Source organism: Dermochelys coriacea, chromosome 8 (genome assembly GCF_009764565.3).
Source record: "Dermochelys coriacea isolate rDerCor1 chromosome 8, rDerCor1.pri.v4, whole genome shotgun sequence".
NCBI classification, from domain to species: domain Eukaryota; kingdom Metazoa; phylum Chordata; order Testudines; family Dermochelyidae; genus Dermochelys; species Dermochelys coriacea.
In genome coordinates, this window is record NC_050075.1 from 89,497,402 (window position 1) to 89,519,319 (window position 21,918).

Here is a 21,918-nt window from a genome sequence, read left to right on the forward strand (position 1 = left end):
AATACCAAATAGCAATGTAGCACCTTTCCTGTGAAGGTCTCAAAACTTTATAAAAGTTAAAGACACAACATCTCTGAGAGATCACTTTATAGCTTGGGAAACTGAGGCAAAGGCGATACTAAGTGACTTGCCCATACTCCAGAGTTAAACAGAAAAAACGGAAGGGATGGGACCAAGGAGTTCTGGCTCTCTGAAGCTAGCGCCTGCTTCTCTGTCCCTTCCCCTCCCCCGAAGTTAAACATCTGTAAAATGTCAGGTCCAAATGCTATCACTGCATTGCTTGGTATATCAGCTGTGATGCAGCTGATTTAGGTGCACAACAATGCACATCCATGTTTCAGAGGAAAGGATCAAGTTCTAAAAAATTCCAGATACATGTTAAAGAGAAGACAAGGAGCTTTTCAAGTGAGAAAAATGTTAGCATAACTTTGCTCTATCCTAACTGGACAAAGCTGATATTCCTCCACCCCCATGGCTAACAGGAAACAATCACTAAAATACTCAGCTGAGATTTTAGCAGGTCACATTTCTGTTGGGAGGCAGTTCTGGGAACTGCGTTGTGCGCCATCTCAGCAGATTGCTGAAGAGCTGAAACACAAATTTTTTTATTTGGCCTGTTTTCTGATGAGCGGTTTGCTGCACACAATATATCAACAGACACCCACGCACATTATACTCTGCACGCCAATATCTCCTGAAAAGAATGCTGCAAACCTTTCATTTCTTTTTCAATGGATTTAACATTACTTCTGGGGTTACACAATAGTGTCCTTGTAATCTTCTCCACAGTACTCATAACCAAAAGTAACTCTTTGGTTATGGCATAGCTTTAAGGGACGTGACTGCTTAAAAAAAACAAAACAAACCCAACACATTCACCTTTACATACATGTACTGCAGACCAAGCAATGAATAGCCTTAAAAATTATTGATTATAAATAGATTGGATAATTTCACAGTGTATCATGAACGCAGAACTGGTTATTTTAGAAGTCTTAGTATTTATACTATACAAATACTTCAGTATTTTTCAAGACTATAACAGGGTTCAAAAAAGTAGTAGAGAAGTTCATGGAGGATATGTCCATCAATGGTTATTAGTCAGGATTGGCAGGGATGGTGTCCCTAACCTCGATTTGCCAGAAGCTGAGAACGAGTGACATGGCATGGATCACTTGATGATTACATGTTCTGTTAATTTCCTCTTGGAGCACCTGGCATTGGCCACTGTCGGAAGACCGGATACTGGGCCAGACGGAGCTTTGGTCTGACCCAGGATGGCCGTTCTTATGTACTATTTCTTTCTGTTAAACTTGGGATCCTTGGCTAGTTACAAGGTCTAAAAGACACTCTCTTTTATTTTATACCCTTGCCCTGTAAAATCAATTTCTGTGCTAGATGCAGCAGAAATGTCTATGATGCTCCTTGTAGTCTCATGGCAATAAAGAAATGTGGGTTTTTTTAAAATAAACCCACATTAAAACAAAAAATTGTACTATTATGCTGATGAGCATTTGTAATTGAACTGTATTTGGGTTAACAGGGTTTGTGGACTATTTTCTAAGGATCAAAGGTTTTGTATATATAAATGCTGGGCTGTGAAGGTGAAAAGCCAAAAAAAATAAATTACAGAGTAGAACTGACAAAGAAAACATTACAAAATTGAAAAAATAAAGCATGATAAAAACAGAATTTTTAAAGTGCCCTCTATTCAAATCTTTCCATGGCTCCTTCACCATCTTGTTTCTGACCAGTTTCTAATCAGGGACTTTTTTTGCATGAGGCATGTGAGACAACCATTGCACTAGAGAAAGTCAACTCTAGGTGGAATCTCACTGTAAGTTTGAAGTTTTTGTTGCTGCCAGGGGCAGTTCTGTTTATGTAAGTGCATGTATATTTTTCAGTATATTGTCAAGGGTGCCCAGAGGTTGGGAATTTTTATAGTTATTATAAAGTGAAATAAATATATAGACATATGAAGCATTGACTCCACATCCATGTGCCATTCACCCTTCTGTAGCAACAGAGGTCACACATTTCTATTTAGACTTTTAGCTTTCTACAATAAGAGAGCCCATCTGATAACTATGGTTGCCCTTGACAAAAAAAGTTTTGAAAATATATGTAAAACAACAAACCTGTCAGTTACCCCAAGAGCAAGTCAAATAACCCAGCAACAACATGAGTAGAAATATTTGACTCCCAAACAAAAAAAAAAACAAAAAACAAAAAACAAAAAGCCACCCAGCATTCCACACCATCTCCATATGAGCAAGACATGTACCTTGAAGCACAGCCTGAAGACCAATAAACTTGGGTGGTTATAGATTAAAGGAAATAGTGAGTTATCAAGACATTAAAGCTCAGATTTTTAAAGCTAATTAGGTGTTGCTGTGCTGCTCAGTGTTCCAACACCTACCTGATTTAGGAGGCTAAATCCCTTTTAAGAGCCTAAATCTCATTTTCAAACCAGGTAAGCATTGCAACACTGAGCGCACAGATGCCCAAAAAGCCTTAAAATCTGGGCTTAACATTGTTATTCTAAAAGGGTTTATTCGTTAGGGGACAGTGTTACATGGGTAGGCCACTAGTAAGCTTTCTTTCAGGGCAATTCATTATTTCTGTGATGACTGAACACTATTTACATTAAAGCGTAATGGAATGTTCTACTCAAAAATTCTGCTCTTCTATATCTTCCAGCAAGATAATGTGGCATGGGCCTGTTCCTCCTCCCCTTGGAAGCCTTTTGAGTGGCCCCTCTTCCATCAAATTCAAATGCCAATTCCCTAATAACACTGATGCTTTAAACTTAAGTTAACTAGTAGCGCAGGAGACTGGGAGCCAAAAGACTGGGATTCTGTTCCAGACTCTACTAAATACCTCCGTAGCCTCAGAACAGTTAATAAATCTCTTTGTGCTTCCATGTCCCCACCAGTAGAGTAGGAATACTTACCAACTTTTTAAGTGATTTGAGATACTTAGATGAAAGGAAATTTATAAATGCAAAGTATTACATTATATAATCGCATTGTAGAATTATACATGATGCTGTATATTTAATGCAAAAGAAGCCACTTTTTCACGTTCTGTAACAAGATTTTAGCCAAAGCTGGGAGAAAAACTACAACTAAAAAAATAATCTATAATTTTTTTAAAAATCATTTTTCTTTTATTGCATTCATGCCCCCTGCATGTTTACTTTATATTAGTGTGCTAGTTAATTTGCTGTAAAGAACATTCACCAAAACTACTAAATGTTAAGCAAATGTTGCAGAACTATTGTCAGATCCACCCCAGAAATGAGAGAGAGACTGATCCAAGCAGGGAACAGAAATATGCCGTTTGACCTGTGGGCATCAAAAAGCTGCAAATACTCAATATTTGCAACAAACTTCTGTGAACAATCTAAGCAGTATGAATAATTCACAGAAATCATTTCCCAAATCAATTTTGAACAAAACTGGAATGAACTGGTATGAATTATTTGCCCTGCTCTCTTTTTAATTGTTGTGACTGTTACTTTCTAAAAAAGAAGCAGTGCTTGAATCTTGCCACCATATACCAGCCAAATAAACTATACAGAGCTTTTCCTGGGTTTTCCTTGTTACTTCAGATAGCAGTCTGAAGTGGGTTTTAGATCCTACAATTTAGAGACGGATAAGGAACATGCAAGTGAAAATCCCAAATCAGTGTGTTGTAGATACAGCTGGCCCCTTCCTTGTCTTTGAAATGACAAGGCTCTACTCAGAACAATTGTTAGAGGAATTGTTTTAATCTGAAAGAATTTTTAATAAAAATTTCTTAAGAATTCACACTTAGGGAATTTATTGATCAGTCACACTAATGAATTGAAGACATAAAAGGAAGACAAGTTATAAAAGCTAGAGACAGAAGAGACTTGTTAAGTTATCTTCTTGTCTATCCTCTTTAGTGCTGTGTGAATAACTGATTTTTTGGCAGTTCTGAGAAAAGTGTTTGTTTGTTTGTTTTGGGTCAGCCAGAAACTGAATTTTTTCCACAAACTGAGAAGACTGAATTTTTTCATTAGGGCCATTAACCCTTCATTAATAACAGTGAATGAAAGTAGAAATTGAAGAGCTACATGCACAAAACCAAGGAGGAGGAGCTGACGTTATACCCAAGAGCCCAGTGGCTAGGATACTAACTATCCAGGTTCAAATCCCCACTTTGGAGAGGGACATCCCATATCCCAGTTGAGTGCTCTGACCACTGGTCTATCTATAAGAGGAGAAGCACCTCCTCTTCCTCCTCTTGTTTTGTGAATTTATTTAACTGAACATTTGCTGAAAACAACACAAATCCATCAAATGTTTCAGTCAGCCTGAATTTGCATTTTTGGCAAAACAAGTTTCAGCCAAAAGTTTCACCCAACTGTGCATTTGATCACCCTGTCGTCACAGAATCTTCTTTTTCCAGTTTAGATTTAAGGAACACGAGGGCTGGGGCTTCTGCCACTGCCAGAGGTTTTTCCACAATATAAAGTGGTCACTATTTTTCTTCCCACATCAACTTCATCCCATTTTAATACATTGAAAGTTTTGCACCAAGTAAAACTTTCAGGATGAAACCTCTGGTAATTTCAATGGGTGTATTAAATTCAGGCATTTAAGAATAGCTAAGAAGATAGAGGGGAAAAAAGAACTTATCACATCTCTAAAGCCACCTACACATCCATTATTACATGCTGGTAATGATCAAAGCAGAACTAGAGAGAGTGTCTACCGGCTCCTCTGTAGAGCCAATCAGAGGCTCAGTCTTCATCAGCAGAGAGAGAATAAAATATCCAGAGGCCACTTTTCAATTCCATTCCATTCTGCCAGCCATGCCACAGCATGATTTTTGAATGCTTCTGGAAAGGCTTTAATGTTTTATTAGTACTGTCACATAATGCCACAGTCTATCTTTACTTTCAGGTGATATAAAAGCTGGAGGTGAGACTGTCAAAAATATCCAGGAAGACTCTCTCTATTATTACAATGGAGAGAGTGGTATGGTGGTAGGAGGGTGGGGTGAAGACACTCAGAAGAAACCGAATATGAGAACAACTGAAAATTACAGTGAATGGAACATGGTTAAAATAATTAAATATTTATGTATAGAAACCATAAAATGTATATGAATTGTGTTATATTAGATGTAATGTTCGAAGTTGTTTTAGGGAAATCACAAAACTGACCACCACATTTATACATGAATGGCATGCTTTAACTGCATGCATGTGTATTATTTATTGAACAGCATAGCAGTGTGCATGCTTAATGAGTTCACATCCTCCTTCTACAGATGATAATTTTAAAGGTTTCTTGATCAGGATGCTAAATCCTAAATCTGCCTGCTTGACAACTGCAAAAGGGTGTGGGAGAAAAAGATGTGAACTGCTGCACTGACACAACTTTTAAATGACTTCTATATTCCTTCTGAACAGGATGCTGTTCTTCCTTAATTCAGCCTACTTCAAACCTTGCTCATACACATTTGCAACACATCCCACGCTTGAAGCTTAATTCTGAAATTGATGTTTTAAGTTCTCTACAGCATGTAGGTGTAGGATTTAAGAGTATTTTTCTCAATAAAACTCATCTACAAAAAGAGTTGCCCTTAACAGCAATAATTTTTCTGACTGCTGTGGGCCTAAACAGTAATAATCTCTGATTATTTTTTAAAATTGTCAAACGTTATCCTTTGCAAGATGGCTTTTTCTTCAGAAAAAACACCATGCCACCAAAGGCTTTATCAGAAGTCTTAACAGCCATTTTGCTGAGAATAATGGAAACCAGCCGTTACTGAGCATATGGATCTGGGATAAATTGCAAAATGAAAAAAACAGAGCAATCTTTGAAACATTTAGAGGTTTATAGCAGATGTTTGTTCACATTTTCCCTCCTCCCCCCACATTGTTCCTATCATTAGAGGTTTAAAAGAGAAGCAAAAAAAAAAAAACAAAAAAACTCACCAACCCTCAAAGCATCTCCCAGTCATTCACCACCTCAGACTGTACTTCTATTAAAAAAGAATGTAAATCCCAAAGTGTCAGATTTTAGAAATTCTTTGTCACATTTTGTTTGCTGCTGCTTCTTTCCTTCCCATCAGGTAGTTCTGACTCTGGTCAATCTGAAGGGCATTTCCTGTCAAGTTGTCTGTATTGTTCAGAGAGACCTTCGCACAGAACTTAGACCCTAAGTTCCAGGTCCAGCACATTTTGCCAGTCTTGGGAGTAAAGGAAATTGGCAGAGTTGGGAATGCCACAGATGATATCACTAAAACCCATTTTTCCTCCCACCCCCAGCATTCAAGACCTCCAACCCCTATTTATTCTTACCGCTGGGAGGGAATGCCCTGTAGCTTTCCTCTGCTCTATTTGGTGCAGTGCCCTCCACCCTGAATCTTTGGATGTACCAGCTGGCTGCTCTCCCACACCTTTTACGTTCAGAGAGTCACCAGGGAAAGCCATTGCTCCTTCACCCCTATGAGCCTTCTGCAGTCAGGCCATGGCTTCAAGTCTTGTTCCCCCAAAGATCAGTGGAAAAAGAAAGCTGGCCGTCTTCTCCCACTGTTATGGTCTTAACTAAGCCACAAGGCCTGGCAGCACCACAGCAACCATGGAATTGGGGTCTTATAATTCTATTGAGTGACTGTAAGTGAGGCCTAAAGATTCACCAGGCCTTATGGAGCAATACATTTCTTTATGGCTTAGAGGAAAAGCTCTCTTTCCCACTAGGGAAGGTCAGGATGTTTCCTAGCCCCTGCCAAGAAGGGCCTTGAGATAAGGGAATAGGGAGACAAGTGACCTCACCTAGCAGCCCCACCCCTCCAAAAAAAGAAAAGGCAGGAGAGCATTTAGATAGTGCTCAGGCCCCTAGAAAACCCAGGGAAGGCTCAACAAACCCAAGAAGTAGTTGAGAAGAGGGGGAGGCCACTGTGTAGATGATAGAGGGGCTCCAGGGTCTATTTGAGAAATGGAAGGAGTGTCGGAATGTCCACTTGCTTTGCAATCAGCCTTAAACCTAAAACCTCCAAATGAACACACAGGAGCATATTTAGTGAACTGAATCCCGGCAGGTTTCACACAACTCTAGTATGAAGCTCTAGCATTTGTCAACACACTATGGATATCAGGGCCTTTATGAAACAATCAAATTAACTCAAGCCTTAAAAGTTAAGGTTGAACATGCTTAAAAAAAAAAAAAAAAAAAAAAAAAAAAAAGGAGAGGGGGCTTTATTTCTCTCTCCGATACCAGGATCGCCTGGTACACACCCTTGACACATATCCCTAACTGTACAAAATTAAATCAGTGAGGACAGAAAGAACCTGAGCTTCTAAAACATATGACAAGTTACAGTTCTGATCAGGCAAACTACTGCAGAAAAAGGTATGAAAACTTAGTGACATGAATTTTATACAGAGACGCTATAGGAAAGAAGGGAAAACTCAGCCTGAACTACAAAGATTCATATTTAAACTCCGTGGAGTTCAGATTTCATATATTAGCCCTTTACAGGCATAGGGTCAGACAGAAAGTTGGGATATGGGTCTGCATCTCTATTTCCCCAAAGATTTCTGGATCTGGATATTTGTGCCCTTTTATAGAATAGAAGCTAATAAAAATATTAATTACTTTGGTAACAGGATCCATTCTGATATGCGACTGCCACTTTCCATAGAGCAGAGTTTGACCCCTGGGGGACTGCAAGGATACTCCAGGGGCCTGCTGATCAACTCCTCCCCCTCCCTCAACTCTTCCTGCACACCAAGGGACAGCTGTTCAGCAGCATGAAGGAGGCACTGGGAAGGAGTGGGAGGAGCGGGGATGGGGCATGCTTGGGGGAGGGGGCGGAATCGTGTCCAGGGCTGCTGGGCCCACTGATCAACTCCTCCCAGTGCCTCCTGCAGGCTGGGGAACAGCTGTACAGCAGTGTGCAGGAGTCGCTCGGAGGGAGGGGGAGGAAAGAGGCGGAGAAGAGGAGGGGCAGGGGTGAGGCTTTGGGGGAAGGGGTGGAGTGGGGGCAGGATCTGGGGCTAAGTGAGGGTCTTGGGGGGTCCAGTTTATTTTTTTTTAAATTAAAATGGGGGTCCTCGGGTTGCTAAAAGTTTGAGAACTGCTGCCATAGAGTATTAGCCAGTGAAACCTGAACTGGATTCAAATCTAGAGGTCACCCCACCCCTTCTGAGTTTCCTAATTTTGGGAAACAATTTGTTATCTTCTGCCATTCTTCACTTGGAACATTCATAGAGCAATCAATCACACAGATTGCTGAAAACAATTGCACTGAAATCCATACCTTGACAATACTTCAGTTAAACATCTACTAAAAAGGATCTATGAATTGGTCTAGAATTTCATAATCACTCAAGTTAAACAATCTTTCTAGCCACAGCCTACACTGCAGCAAAAGGGATTATGTGCACATCAACACTGAAAATGTTCTTTAATGAGGAATACACAAAGCTGTCAAAATAAGAAGCCAGAAATGAGGTTTAATGAGCAAAATAGGGATGGTTTTGCAAAACTAGAATGTGATCATATAAGTGATTGCGTGTTCATTTCAGGCTTTTAGTTCCACATGCACATACGTGGTGTGCATTGTGCATTTTAGAGATTATTGTGCATGCCACTTTCAATACAAAAAATATGTGCATTCCACCAGCAGTTAGGGTACATGAACTGCATGCCTGGAGCCTACAGCAACAACACCGCATACTGTATTTGCATTTCTCAGATGGAACTTCTCTGAATGGCCATGTGCGCTTCACTAAATAAAACGTCTGTCAAAGAGAGTTCCAGATTCTGATCTCTCTCATTAGTTTAAATCTGGAGTAACATCATTGGAAGCAAGTCAATTTACATCCGTAAATTAGACCAGAATTTACAGACAGGAGCTTCAATTCAGGAAAACATGCCAACATGCATTCCCATGTTTGGGCCAGGATCCCTATTATTCCAGGGTTGTAGATAATAGACCAAATTTTCTGCTGCTGTAAATTGGTGCAGCTCTGTTGAGTTTAGTAGAGTTGTGCCAATTTATATCAATAAAAAAAACCTTTGTGATGCATTTAGTTCCTGCTCCCTTCCTTTTTGCTAAATACATTAGTTTAAAATGGGACTTTATTATAATAGCTGTTCTTAGCATCTGTAAAATACATTCAAATTAAAAGAAATGCCATCCTGTTAGTATTGTGAGGCTTTAAATCCAAAACAAAACAAAAAAAACCCTGTAACCATTCTACAAAATGCATACTCAAGCCAGGGCAGCCTAGTATTAAACAAAAATCAGCCAGTGATTGAATGTCAGTAAAATTAAACATGTAATCATAAAGGAAATAGGGGCATATGCTCCATAGATTATTAAGCAAACTGGGTGAAATGGGATGCCACTATATCATGTGTGATTAATATATTCAACTAACAAAAACAAAATATCAGATCAGTAATGTGGTTTGGTTGCTGTTATTCCATTTGTTGAAATTCAAATATATTGGTCTAATAAAATGAAAGTCTGCAAAAAAGATTTGAAAGACATACTGCAGAGAAATAGAAAGATTTTCAGGCAGCATCGTCTTAAAGATAGAAAAGATGGCTGAAGTTACTTGGTTTTTATTCCTGGATCTGTATGATTAGAGTATAGTGGCACTTTACCAACTCTTATGCTCTAAGAGCCCTGCCCTCAAGAAATTGCTCCCTTATACTTCACCCTATTATGCTGATGTAGATTATTTTGCAGAAATAATTCATCTTATATTAGTAATACAAGTTAATTACAGAAACTGCTATTAAATCTTAGCTGAGAGGTAGGACAAAACTAGCAATTTCCAAAGGCACACAAAGAAGAAAGTTGAATTTCAATTTCCACCGACTTTCAAAGAGAGTTGGACCCTTAGCTGACACTGTGCCTTTCAAAATGTCTCCATAAATAATTAAAACCAAACTGCAGTTAATCAAAATAAATGAACCAAACATGTTTTGGAGATGCATTATGCTTGCTTTTCTATGTTTATTTTTATATTTGAAATTGAAGACTAGGAATTCCAGACATTAGTGCAAAATAACAAGATACAGCTTAACTCAAACTAGAGCTGCATACTACTACTACTCTACACCTACTATGGTACATGTCCTGTTGTTTTTATACACATTCACTTTTTAAATATCCACCTTTACCTGACTCTTTATACTTTTCACATGATTAAAATAAATAGGTAAAAATAATCATTTTAAGCAGTAACATATTCAAAGTGACTAAAATTGAAATCAGGCCAAAGAAATTTGAGAGCATGCAGGAGCCTTCAATCTCTGCAGAGAAACCCAAACTCTAAAGTTTGGATCCAAACCAGACATGCCCAAAAGCAGAGTTCTGGGTGGGCCCAACTATCAAACAAAATGGTCCTTATAAGCCTGCATATACTTTGCTATCTGTACCATTGTTGAGCACTGCCGTATGTCTACCTTTCCTGTATGCACAGCACCACCACTGAAAATCCTGAATACATTTTTATAGTGTTACAAGACTCCTGCTGACCGGCAATATGAGAAATCCCAGAAAATGTCCTCTTTTGAAAATGGTACTTCTCTTAACAACAAAACACAGCAAACCACGTCATTTTCTTAAGTGTCTATAAGTCGGCAAGAATGTTTGTAGGTAACAGCATTTGTGTCCCACTATTGAAAAGTGAGGTAGTTTGTGATTTTGCTCACATTATACAAAATATAACTCTCTCAACAATAGACTAAAGCAAATGCAAAACAGAGTTTTCATTTCTATCTTTATCTCTTCACTGCAGATGTGTTCAAGTATTATGATCAATAGCAGGGATGCTGGAACAATTTTTACAGGGAGCTGCCGACGGTGGAAACCATGGAAATCATATACTTGGTGTTTGTTATTACTACTTCAAGCCAAGGGGTACAACAGCACCCCCAAAGCCCCTAGTTCCAGCACCCCGATCAATAGGGAACCTACTGTGAAGATCAAACGCTTTGCATTTGGAAATTACTCCCTCTGAAGTGCCATTTTACCAGAGCATCTGACCGGTTTCATCACTATGGAGGAAATGAGCTGTTTTTCCTTCATTCTTTGACTCCATGCTAGGCTTGCAGGGCCCCTTGTCTTGTTACACAAATACAAATCAATAGGCGCAGCAAATCTTTCATTAAAAATTTTACACCATCTTACCAAGATCGTACTTCACATAGTTCTACATCTGTCCAACCTAGAATAGGTTGCCAGGGAGGCAGATAACGGTGCAGAGAGGAAATTCAAAGAAGGAAACAAGACCAAATTATTCTATCTGGCTTTCAGATTAAGTTGGCCAGAGTGTTGAAATGACATGGGAAGTCCTATATCTGGATTTTCATCTAATCCATGAAAGGGCAACATTTTCAAGAGGGCCACTAATTTTGGGGATGCCAATTTATGGGCATCTAATTTAAAATACTCTGGACCTGATCTTCAGAAGTGTTAAGCCCCACAACGCCAGCTAAAATTGATGGGAGCCAATAAGGCTCAGAACATCTGAAACTCAAGTCAGGAATACTAAAATGTGGGAATACAAAATCAGTGGTCATTTTCATTTTTAAATTAGCTGTAAGCATTCAGGAAGCTAGTCTTGGATAGGGTAAAGGCACTGGTCTGGGACTCAGGCAATCCTAGTTCAATTCCTGACTCTGCCACAAGCATCCCGTGTAATTTTGAGTTAGTCACAATCTCTGTGCTTCAGTTCCCCAATGATGAAATGGTACTAAAAACTTTACTACTTCACAAAAGGAGTATTGAGAGACTAGATTCATCAGTGTATTTGAGCTGCTCAGATACTATGATGTTGAATGCTATTATAAAGAATGTAGTTCCCCGCAAATGAATTTATTAGTCATACTGTTTCCATCTTATTTGGCTGTGAATAGAATCAAGTATAGTCTAGGCCAGTCTCAGTTTTATATAAGGACATAGCTCAAAAGTGGACAATCAAGTCCATTACCCAACCTCTAACAGTAGTCAACCCCTCAGGCTTTAGAAGGGCACAAAGCCTTTAAAATTGGCGATTGATGGTTAAAATTAACAACATACGACATGCTGTACAAAGGATAGAAAATAAAGATATGGTAGCAGCCAGTGGTGAGCTGGAGCCGGTTCGCACCAGTTCGCGCGAACTGGTTATTAAATTTTGAATCCGGTTTAGAACCTGCTGAAGAGGTGGGCACACTTTGGCCTGCCTGAGCTCTCAGCTGGGAAGGCTCCCCTTGAGAATCCCTTTTTAATTTTTACTCTCCCGGTGGCGCTCTGGAACTTTGGCGGCAGGTCCTTCACTTGCTCCGCATCTTTGGCGGCACTTTGGCAGCGGGTCCTTCAGTGCCGCCGAAGACCTGGAGCGACTGAAGGAACCGGTTCTTCAGCTTTTGCCAGCCCATTACTGGTAACAGCCCCATTTTGGCTGGAAAGAGAATACACTAAAAGAGAGATACTATCCATTTGGACTACGTACTTTCAGCTGCATTACCTTCGCTTTGCACAATGCTGTCTTGCCTGAAGAACAAACAATGGATTTTGCTGCATTACACTTGCTTCTGTCACCATATCCATTCTTTAGGTGCAACGCATACTGAAGAGATTTTGCTGTCTTAATATTTTTGGGTTTAAATCATTAAATCATCAACCATCAATCATCATAAATTGGCAGCATGTTGGCACAAATACCGAATTTAACCAGAAAGAGATGTACCTTTCCTGAACTGCCAGTCCCAGATCCATTTTGACCCACTGTTTGATATTTTTTAACAGTCAGATTTATTATTATACATTCACCTATCTGAAAAATGATAAATGTCAAAGTAGCTGCAGAATTAACAGGGTTAAAATTGGGGATGAATTTCTCCTCCTGTCCTGGAAGTTATCCCCCTGTTCTCCGGTGAGCCCATACCTGCCCAGACCTACTTTAATCCCTACCTCATGAAGGTTCTTCTGAAGCCTTTGAAATATAACAAATATAATGTTTTGCTGGGGAGAAGATAACCCTAGACTGGGGTGGGCAAACTACGGCCCAGGGTCCACATCTGGCCCTTCAGACATTTTAATCCGGTCTTCGAGCTTTCACTGGGAAACAGGGTCAGGAGCTTGACCCGCTCGACGTGGCTCCTGGAAGCAGCAGCATGTCCCGCCTCCAGCTCCTACGCTTGGGGCAGCCAGGGGGTGCCGCACACTGCCCTCACCCCAAATGCTGTCCATGCAGCTCCCATTGGCCGGGGTTCCCGGCCAATGAGAGCTGCAGGGGTGGTGCCTGCGGACAGAGCAATGCACAGAGCTCCCTGGCTGCACTTCCACGTAGGAGCTGGAGGGGGGACATGCCGCTGCTTCTGGGAGCTGCTTGAGGTAAGACCACCTGGAGCCTGCACTCCTGACCCTCTCCTGCACCCAACCCCCTGCCCTAGCCCTGATCCCACTCCTACCCTCTGAGCCCCTTGGTCCCAGCCCAGACCACGGTCCTGCACTCCCAACCCCTCATCCCCAGCCCCACCCCAGAGCCTGCACCCCACATGCCAACCCCCTGGCCCAGTCCAGAGCCCTCTCCCACATCCTGAACTCCTTGTTTCTAGCCCCACTCCAAAGCCTTCACCTCCTCCTGCACCCCAACCCCCAATTTCATGAGTATTCATGGCCCGCCATACAATTTCCATACTTATATGTGGTCCTCGGACCAAAACGTTGCCCACCCCTGCCCTAGACCCACCAGGAAGATTTTATGCACATAGACTAAAAAACTGTAAGTGACAGCAGAACTGTAACAGTCACACAACTTAAGGCCAAATGTTTTCAGAAGCGTTCATTAATTGTGTGTGACCACCTTGCCCGTGATCTCCAGAAATGCTGGGGATTAGCTGCTTCCAATGAAGTGAAGGGGAGTTGCAGGTGGGCAACACTTAGAAAATCAGGGTCTCAGTTATGTATTCTGACAGGGCTTGTGGTATTTAAAAGCTATCCGAGGGTTCTTCGTGACTCTGTAGCCAAATCATCCATTTCACCATGAGTTACATGCACTACACTATCCTTGCAGCGAAGGCCAATGGTGTGCATGCATGGGGGCTGGAGGGAAGAGTGGAAATGAGGATCCAAACAGAACTGCTCTGTCCCACGTCAAAAGCAGCTCACATTCTCTGCCAATGTGGTGAATAATGCTGCTTATGAATCAATGTGTTCCCCCTACCATAGTAGGTTGACTATCTGCCAAGCTACTGGTCTAGCTAGAAGGGTCAATACTTTGATTTGGAGAGGAACAGAAAACACAGTAAAAGGATTCAACTATCTATGTAAGAGAGGACCCACAAGTTTGCTTTTCCTTTTCCTTACAGTCTATGGGAAAATCAGTTTACTTCACTTGGGTAACCCCTAGAAGCAGAATTATTTTATTTAGGGAAATTATTTCCCCAAGACTGTACATAGTTGGACCTGATACAGAATATTACAACTAGCCATCCCCTCACACCAAATGCCTGGCTCAAGCCTAGTGCCTCTTAATATCAGACTCACTCAAAACATCCCAAAATGGGGATGCTCCGATTCAGATTGGAGATTAAATAATCAATCAATCAATCAATCTCAGGTTTATTTAATCTAGTTTGTCTGTTGTGTTGGAGACCAACCTGGATATATTTTGTTGAACATAGTTGACCCTAGGGATGCAATGACTAAAAGAGCCATACCACGCCAACTTGAAATGTAGGTATGTATCTACCTAGAAATGGAGCATCTTCATTGCATGGAAGTGAAAACAATACATCTCTTAACCATCCCTTCCAAAAGGACAGAAGATGGACCAAATCATCAATTGCAGACGATGGTTAATTATTAATTTGAATAGTGACTGATCAAACCATTTGGGAAACAACATAGACCACATGCTCACAAGCAGTAAAAATGTTAATATTGTTTACAAGGCTGTTTTAAACAGCCAGTACATCTACAAAAACCCAACAGTAGTTTAGAGAGGTCACACAGATTCAATGTCACATTAACATGGAACAAAGATTTTGCTTGGAATGCATAACCCTAAAAGTATAGTGTGATTCTCTAATATCTTGGTAGAAGACCTAGGAGTAACATACAATATTCTGTATCAACAGTAAGGTGCTAAAATACAGATATAATAGTTATGAACATAATTGTTTTTCAATGCTATTATGAATGAGCATGAAACGAATTCCGGATATAGATCCGCTTCCAAACATTCCCATAATCAAGGGGTGAAGGATCTTTTGGTTTGTTTGAGGCTACATTCGGCACTCTATGTTTTGTTAGTATATAACATTTCATAAATACATATTTAATAGTAATTTTAGAGACCGATACTGCAGTCCTATCAATTGTGCACTAGCAAGCTAGAAAAATTCCTTTTATATCTTACTATGCATAACTACAAGTGAACTTGTTCCATCAATCATCATCCCAAACCTACCAGTGGCTGTGCTCAGAAAACTACACAAGACAAAAAAACGCACAAAAAACCCCTTCCATGTAAGAACCCTTAGGATTGCTAGTATTGAGAAATTCATGTATGGAACAATAAAGCATCAATGTCTAAGAATATAGTGAAAGCATCATTCTTGCTTCTCCTTTTGGTAAGGGGAGACTTTACTAACCACTACCAATTACCTGTAGTCCTAATTCTGTATATTCAGCATGACAGTAATAGAGTTCAATGCAACACATTGAAGTCAATGGAACAATGGATTTGCAATACTGGATCCATCCATCTACTCTAGTTATTTTATTTCTGACCGTGGCCAGTGGCAGACGCCTCAGGAAGGTGCAAGAAAGTCTGTAGTAGACAATTATGGAACAACATGTCCAGAGGGGAAGTCTTTCGCTAGATCGCTGCAGATCAAGGAATAAACCAGCTCCTAAGAATGAAGTTTTCTATCCCTTATAAAAAAAATATTATCCAGTCTAATGTAACTGTGGATGTGTTCATTAGCCATATAAATGCCTAATCCTTCTGGAACCCTACTGAGCTATTAGCTTCAATAATATCTTGTGGCAGAGAATTCCACGGGTTAATTCTGTTTTGTATAAAGATACTTCCTTCTATCAGTTTTTAATTCACTGCCTTTCAATTGTATTGAATGGTCCCTTGTTCTTGTATTAGGAGAAAAGGGAGCACACAATTTACCTCTGTTATGCCATCTAATCAGATTATTTGAGTAAGGGTTACAGGATCAGGCCCAGAATTACTTGACAACTCAGTGTGAAGATCCAAATCTCTAGAACAAGCCATTATACCATTGATGAGAAGCTGGAATTTCATACCTGTTTTTTAGTCATTTGAATACAAGACCTAGTTGTGTCGCATGATATAATTCTGTTACAGGTGTGTTTTCCCTCAACATTTTAAAACTACAGGAGATTATATGCTCTTTGAGAAAGAGACTGTCCTTTCCTACATGTTTTTACAGTGCCTGGTTGGCCTCCAGTAGGCACTAAGGCAATATACAAGTTAAACAATATAGTATGCACTTCTTTACTGTCAGGGTGGTTAAGCACTGGAATAAATTGCCTAAGGAGGTTGTGGAATCTCTATCATTGGAGATTTTTAAGAGCAGGTTAGACAAACACCTATCAGGGATGGTCTAGATAATACTTAGTCCTGCCATGAGTGCAGGGGACTGGACTAGATGACCTCTCAAGGTCCCTTCCATCCTATGAATCTATGATTAATTATTGTGAAATTCAAGACTGATTTACTTCTGTATGCAGCGTATTTGTAGCCGTGTAGGTCCCAAGGTATTAGAGACACAAGATGGGTGAGGTAATATCTTTTATTGGAAATTCTGTGGGTGAGCGAGACAAGCTTTTGAGCCACAATGAGCTCTTCAGTCCGATTTACTTCTTTTATCCTAGACATTCTATGGCATATGTTCAGAATCCACTGTTCTCTGAAGGCAGCTACCATGTTGGGATTTTTTTGGCTGCTTTTTAAGATGCTCATTATGATTTTTAAGCATACTATGAAATATACGTGCCTTTCCTCAGGTATTTTTAGATATAGCAAATGTACCTTATTACATGTCAGGCACACACACAAGAATTTAATAAATTATTTAAAAATATAGAAATACAACTTTTGCCTGTTTAAAAAAAAAAAAATCCAGCAAGCCACCCACTCAAGGGTCAGAAGAGGAGTCTGAAAAACTGTATTAAAGAAGGTCAATAGAATTAGGTTCTATCTTACTGGTAGAGGAAAACATCCACCCAGGAACATCCATCAAGAATATTAGGCTCCCAGATGTTTAAATCTAGGGGCTATTAGCTAGTAGTGACTCACATTCATTCTCGGCCCCTTTCCCACCTTGGATAATGAAAATAGATCATTAAATTTCACTTTTCTTTCTAGTTAACTTCTCTTACTGTGCTAGTGTCTGAGAACTTGAATCTCAATGTCATGGTGACAAACACTGCAGAGGACTTAAGAGACCTTTTTTAAAAGTTCTAGTTTAAGGAAACAGCTTGGTTGTAGGTTTTTATAAAACCTAAATTTCAGGCCAAGTTTCACCGGAGAGTGACACTTTAAGAATGTTCTGGTACCAAGACATGAGTCTGCAACATGATGGTCTTCAGAATTAGGTGTTGATTGTATTGTTGTTGTAGTCCTTAAACAGAACTCTTGTTTTAAACTATTAAAAATTAATCAAACTTGTTAATGCTTTATCCACTAATTCTATTGTCTTGCTTCCTTTCTTGAGTCTATGAAGCATTAAGATAATTGAAAAACACAATAAGCAATCTCATAAGGAGTACTTGTGGCACCTTAGAGACTAACAAATTTATTTGAGCATAAGCTTTCGTGAGCTATAGCTCACTTCATCGGATGCATCAAATAGATTTGTTCGTCTCTAAGGTGCCACAAGTACTCCTTTTCTTTTTGCAAATACAGACTAACACGGCTGCTACTCTGAAACCAATCTGGTAAGGAGTCACAAACATCCAACATAGGAAACCTGTATTTTTTAATTCCTTTTTTTTTAAAAAATGCAGAAATGTTTTATAAAAGGTTATTTTCTTTTTTCAATAGAATCAAAAGTTTTTTTAATATTTACAGTTTAATTTCTCTTTACTCTGTAAGGCACAACGTAGCAACCTGTGTAGGATGCATCTTTTAAATCCATACTAATGCCGTCCATAAAACTCAATACAAGCCTTCGTTTAATTCCTCACTTTAGTTTAGGCAGCACGTTGATAAGCTTATCAGAATGGACCAAACTGACAGTCTGTGATGACACAGTAGACTACACTGCAAGGGGAATCAAAGGGTTACATTAGTATATCATCTCCAGAGAACACACTTCAACCATATAATTCACTAGATAAATAGCCAGCGGGGAAAAGACAATCACGAGATTTGCTAAACAGTACAAGGAAAGTCTTTAAACCATGATTTGAGGACCTCAATAGCTCAGACATAGGTGAGAGGTTTACTGCAGGAGTGGGTGGGTGAGATTCGGTGGCCTGCATTGTGCAGGAAGTTAGAATAGATTATCATAATGGTCCCTTCTGACCTTAATATCTATGAATCTCTGAAAGTAGTAAAAGTAGTAAAACTTCCATTTATTTCTATGAATTCTTCTTGAAATTAAGCCACACTTTTGTGAAATACATATGTTGTAAACAGCAAATGATCTAAATTTAAACTACACGGAGTCCGATGGCACCTTAAAGACTAACTGATTTTTCTGAGCATAAGATTTCGTGGGTAAAAACCCCACTTCTTCAGATGTATGGAGTGAAAATTACAGATGCAGACAAATATACTGACACACAAAGAGAAGGGAGTTACCTCATAAGTGGAGAACCAGTGCTGAACGGGGCCAATTTTGTTTCTTTCAATCCTGCAACAGCCTAAGTGTCTCGCTACCAAACACCTCTTCCCCCCCACCCCCCAAAAACACAAACAAAAACCCCAACAACCCATTGATGAATTAGAATTAATGGAAAGAATTTGAGCCTCAAGCCATTAAAGACTATTTTTTTGAAAATTATACCCGATAGTAGTTTGTATCTATATTTTAAAGTTAAAGAATCAGACAGCAATAACCTTAATTCTTTTAATAGCTAAATACCCCCCAAAAAGTTACGGAACAAAATTATTATGTGCAAATCAATTTGCACTATACCATCCAATTTCTGTAAATTTCAAAGTAAATATTTAAAAATCAATCCTCAAGATCTTTGTTCAATATGCAGGATTACTGCATAACTATTTTCATAGTCGATATGAGTACCATAGCAGATTGTAATCTTTATAGATAAACCTATTCTAGATTCAAAATCCTGCCCATCATCTTTAGAAAGGGCAGTATTTTTACACCATTGTATGGTGTGAAAACCAGAAGAACTGCAGTCTCAGTACAGCTGCCGATATATGTCCTGGTCACATTACAGTATCGGAGGTGGTCCCTTCCTGTCTTTATTCAAGGGACTGTAAAGTGATTAAGAAGAATCTGATTTTAATGACCATGAACTATCTACTCTATTGTTTTATAGTTCCTTTTCCTAGTACCTTGCTCAATAAAGCATAAAAACAGCTTCCTATATGGTTGAGTAAAAAATGACAGGTTGAAATATGTTCAAGAAACTACAGGAGGCTTTTGCCATATATGCCCAGATTTGCATCCTTACGACATTCCTATAAGTATCTTATGTGCCCCAGTAGGCCACATTTCCTTTGCAGCCCTTTCATTTCTTTCCGAGTCTCAAATAAACAAAATCATTTTAAAAAACCTGCATCTTCAATCCAGAGACACTTCATGGCAAATATCACCTTGAGTTCAAATGCATTTGGTCCCCCTCAAACAATTCAGCTGCATACCCTTAAAACTAGATTGTGGGCAAACAAAATCCTATCCTGATAAATCTTAAAGAAAACCTACAGAATCTGGCCTGGGCAACATTTTCAGTTACCAGCCTTGTGTCAATGTCAAATTCAGAAAGTGAATATCCATGTAAGTGATCAATTAACACTTAATCAAATGAGTTTAATGCAAAATATCCCATTTTCACATTTATTTTATGATCAGGACATTTCTACACTACTATGAACCATTGTGAATGCTTCTGTTTTATCATCCTGAGAGGATCAGGTTAAATAGAAATGTGCACATCTTGAACACCACACACAGTACTGAGAATTTGACTGCAATAATCTAAACATGCTGTATATTATATCATCATTTGCAACATGCCAGTTCTGAAAAGCTTCCAGACGGTTTTTAGGAGAAACATATACAAATTCCTTCACACACACACATACCCACACAGTACATTTTACTGCCCCCTCCATTAATGAGTTTAAATCTCTATGAATACTGCAAGACACACTCAGAAAATAACCTACCTTCCATCATGGTGGCAGAATTGCATTCCTCAATTTCCAAGGAGCCTGAAAAAAATACAGGAAAATACGATTCCAGTTACCAGATGCTTAATGTAAGTCCTTAAAATAAATGCTTTAGATCCCCGATTTGTACATCAGCCAGAGCAAAATGAAAAAGAATGCTAAGGCAAAAAACAGGCCATGGATGCTGCTGTATCCATATCACCTACAGGATCACAGAAGGATGCTGAAAGAGAAAGGGAGAGAAAGAGAGCTGGCTTGGCTCACACGCCTGCCAGCGCCTCAGCCAATCCCTCCAGCTCTGTACCTCATCACATGGTAGCTTGCTTGCATCTCCTGACACAATACCCCTCCAGAACACAAGAACCCGTTTCCTATTTTCCCCCACACTTTCACCAAATGCATAACCCCTTTTTGTACCTTGTGACGCACTTCCCCTCTTTATAATCCTATTGCAGCAGCTGGGTGAACAAGATTAATTATCAGCCACTGTCAGATTAAGAGAGGGCTCTGCCATGAAATGTGCACATAAAACAAAACTGCCAAAAAAAAAATCAAGTCTCAATAAATAATCAGATTTTACTAGCATTGTATGGCTCCCTCCATTCAGTGCAATTACATTCTAATAATATCAGTGCATTCAGAATGTCAGTTTCTGTATCTCTCTGAAACAGAGGTTGTAGCTTTGCTTCACGTTAGTGTCTGCTGATCCCTCTTCTCTCTCAGCCATTCAAGAGAAAATCAATTGGACTGACGTCACATCATAAACAATTATCCCCAAAAGGATGATGCAGAAGAAATTTCATCCAGACCGCCTTCAAGATAGCCTTGGAATTTATTTCGCATGAAGAGCCTTGGAGCCAAAGGGCAGGGAATTGCCATTAAAAAGAGGAAACAAAAGACCCACACAAGGGAGTGGGGCTCTCAGATCAAGCTGGAAATGCATGAGAATTTCAGGGGTGAGGTCAGGGGAGGGAAAAAACAAAGCTACGGACAACAGATTGCAGCCATTCAGCATGCGCAACCTGTATTCGACTCCTAAAAACAGAAGCACAACCTGTATTAGCTTCAGCAGTTATCAGAGTCATCTCTTAATTATAGTAGTGTGTGTGAAATGCTCAAACAACAAGCTTCCCCCCCTGCCAAGCATGCTGAAATCGTCCTCCTACAGGATTCCACTTGAGTCTGATACTGGGAACTGGGAAAGCATTCTCTGTTAGAGAAGCAAACTGCTACCTCTCATGAATTTCTCTGCCATTTATAGCTACCTGGATTTTCTATGGCACCCATCACTCCAGTATCTCAGTCAATCCTTATCACAGGTTTTCTCTGGTCATGGTGTGCATTGCTTTAATGTCTCGGTAGTAGTTTTCTGCGATGCAATTTTAAACCAAGTCAGATGGGTCAGGAGAGAATTTAACCTTTCCAAAAAAAAAAAAAAAAAAAAAGCATACACTCAAAGAGATGATTGAGAGATTTAACACTTGTAGAGCAGTTATCAGACATGTTACTGGTACTATACAGAT

The 21,918-nt window shown here is 39.6% G+C and overlaps 1 protein-coding gene across 4 annotated transcripts in view; it reads right to left on the reverse strand.

The window, feature by feature from the left end:
- SGIP1 (SH3GL interacting endocytic adaptor 1) overlaps positions 1–21,918 on the reverse strand; it is a 184,889-nt gene that overhangs the window by 146,888 nt on the left and 16,083 nt on the right. For 2 of the 4 annotated variants that reach the window (XM_043490671.1, XM_043490669.1), the window contains exon 2: positions 20,393–20,437. In XM_043490671.1, the coding sequence (XP_043346606.1) occupies positions 20,393–20,437 (45 nt within the window). Of the gene's footprint in view, positions 1–20,392; positions 20,438–20,699; positions 20,725–20,812; positions 21,633–21,918 lie in introns of those variants that run through there. The other 2 variants (XM_038413191.2, XM_043490670.1) reach the window with 2 other exon arrangements.